General features: G+C 38.5%; 1 protein-coding gene across 1 annotated transcript; it reads right to left on the reverse strand.

The window, feature by feature from the left end:
• Window positions 1-293: 293 nt before the first annotated feature.
• LOC110644908 (probable pectinesterase 67) lies at window positions 294-1966 on the reverse strand. The gene is made up of 5 exons (XM_021797876.2): window positions 1663-1966; window positions 1389-1551; window positions 1092-1298; window positions 761-1005; window positions 294-654 (listed from the first exon to the last, which is right to left on the reverse strand). The coding sequence occupies exons 1-5, from the start codon at window positions 1947-1949 to the stop codon at window positions 501-503; spliced, it is 1056 nt and encodes a 351-aa protein (XP_021653568.2). The 5' UTR covers window positions 1950-1966; the 3' UTR covers window positions 294-500.
• Between the last annotated feature and the right edge of the window lie 387 nt (window positions 1967-2353).

Below are 2353 nucleotides of genomic sequence, written 5' to 3' on the forward strand. Positions count from 1 at the left end.
GATGTCTTACAGATCGATTTGCCTCCCTTGCTCTTAACTTCTTTTGTGAGAATTTATCGGCTCAAGTAGACTTTGATGGCAACAAAAGCACACCACTATTGCACATTAGAAGCTGGTTTCCACTTATATTTTGTGTGAATTAATTTGGTCTGATTAACTACAACTAATTAAACAGCACTTTTTATGATGAACTAAAGTATATACCTCATCAGAGTTACTGCTGGCTTTTAATTACTTGACAGGGGAAGGTAAGAGGTTTTATAGATAGGCTAGTGCTTCCAGTAGTTAAAAGTAATTAAACAACGAAGGGAAAATATAACAAAAATGAATTATGCCAATTTTCATCAGCATTCTTTGAGTAGAAGAAGAAATAGCAGTGTATACATTGGAATAACAGATTAAGTTCTGCAGAAGATGTTTTGAGAAAATTGAATAAAACTTAATTTTAGAACAATTAAATGGTGCATGGTACAAATGGCATCCAAAAATATTTGCTAATTTCACAGCCAAACTGGCAGCCATTCCTGGCCATCTATGAAATCAATGGACAAGAATTGTTGGGCTTCTTCATCTGTGAGTTGTTTCGCCCACTTAGCACGATTGGCTGGATAGGCTCCTGGTCCCTGGCATTTGTATTCTGCTTGGAAAATATTCCTGTTCAATTCGAAAGCGTCATTTTTGGTGATCTAAAGAAGGATGATAAACAATGACTCGATTATATATCTAAACATAATATTAAATCAGGGTTTTGCTTTCTTACTCTGTGCTGCCAATGTAGCTCCAATTGGTCCAGCCTTGTGGTGCAATGGCATTTGAAAGGTAGGTATTTGCAAAAACAGTCCTAGAATAGGCACCTTTAGCTCTTCCCAAAAAAACATGACCGACACCGTAAACCTTCCCTTTAACAAAAACAAATCCACTATCATCGTCTGATTCCCTGTTATGGGCGGTGATGGACCCAAGAATTTTTACCCTCATGTCTGCAATCACAAAGAGCTCGCAGCTCTGCACACATAACCACATTCTTAACACAGCTAGAGTAAACATGAATCTGAAGATGAAGTCATTAGTTGAGCTAAGCGAGTACTTACATGGAAAATGGACCTTGCACGTCCAAAGATGAAATCAATTGAACCCTGTACGTAGCAGCTGTCATAGTAGTGTCTGCCTTTATAATCAAATAAAGTGTTGTGAGTGCTGTAGAATGCACAGTGGTAGAATGCAACCTTGTCTGCACCCACAAATGCCGCCACCGACTGGTTCTGCGAGGTAAAAGCTTCCCCAGTGGGAGCCTCGTTCTGCAATTAGTTAATCATCAAAAAAGATTGAAACAAACCATAATAATTATAATGTTCTGAGCGATGCAAATGCATAAGAAAAATGTGCACCTTGAAACTGATACCAAAAGCAATGAAGTGGGGGGATTCTACGATAAATGTGGCAGACGCATAATTATCAACAGAGCTCATGGACCAGAGAAGGTGTGTCCTTCCTTTTCCATTCCCTCTCATGAATATATAAGGTTTCTCCTTTGGAATGCGCACCTTTTCTCTGCCACCCAAAATTCAGAAAAATAAAATAAAATAAAGTTATACTTCACACCTGTGAAACTCATTGCTCACAATCTAACAAAGAGAACGTACGTAATTGCTAATTAATTACCTGTACACTCCTTTCCTTACATGGATGATAATCCAATTAGAATTGTTGTCAGGAACCGCATTAACGGCTTCTTGGATAGAGGTGAAATCTCCCTGGCCATTAATATCGACCTTGATGGTGTGATTTGTGCCAATTTTTTGCGTCAATAAAGGAGCATCTATTACGTTCTGCGCCAACAAGCCATTGGGTTTGCCTGAAACGGAGATGGCTATGGCTAAAACGGTTGCCAACCCAACGTTGATTGCCTGAAGGAACATAAAAGGAGACGCATAGGACACAGGCATCATTAAGAGCTTTTGGTGAATTCTGCGTTGATGCTCATGAAGAAATAAAAAAATAAAATAGAATTGATGTTTAAATTGGGAATTCTTATGATGTTTTTGTGAGGTTGTGGTTTGCTTTGTAAGGGACGTAGAATTGGATGACACTGAATTAGAGCGGGAAAGTTGGTTAGGAATCGCCTCTCTTTTTTTGGAGGCTTTAACGGAAACTTGTGTGGCTCATGACTTCATGTCCTCTTTTAGTCGTTTTTGTTTTTGTACAAATGCGTATTGGGCTAATTGGGCCACTTCCTTTTTGTGAGTCCATTAGTTCAATTGGGCCTATTTTCATTGTTTAAATGAAGTCAATATGAAATTAAGGGACTTTTGGTCTAAACTCTAGGTGATTCTTTTTGTACTCTCCCTCTTTC

Source organism: Hevea brasiliensis, chromosome 15, assembly GCF_030052815.1.
Source record: "Hevea brasiliensis isolate MT/VB/25A 57/8 chromosome 15, ASM3005281v1, whole genome shotgun sequence".
Taxonomy (NCBI): domain Eukaryota; kingdom Viridiplantae; phylum Streptophyta; class Magnoliopsida; order Malpighiales; family Euphorbiaceae; genus Hevea; species Hevea brasiliensis.

Bases quoted from the DNA above. Each gene is read 5' to 3' on its own strand.
- LOC110644908 (XM_021797876.2), bottom strand. From the start codon at position 1,949: ATGATGCCTGTGTCCTATGCGTCTCCTTTTATGTTCCTTCAGGCAATC. The intron at 1,552-1,662 runs GTAATTAATTAG...TTTGGGTGGCAG, and splicing joins GTAAGGAAAGGAGTGTACAG to AGAAAAGGTGCGCATTCCAA. The intron at 1,006-1,091 runs GTAAGTACTCGC...TTATGTGTGCAG, and splicing joins GTGCAAGGTCCATTTTCCAT to AGCTGCGAGCTCTTTGTGAT.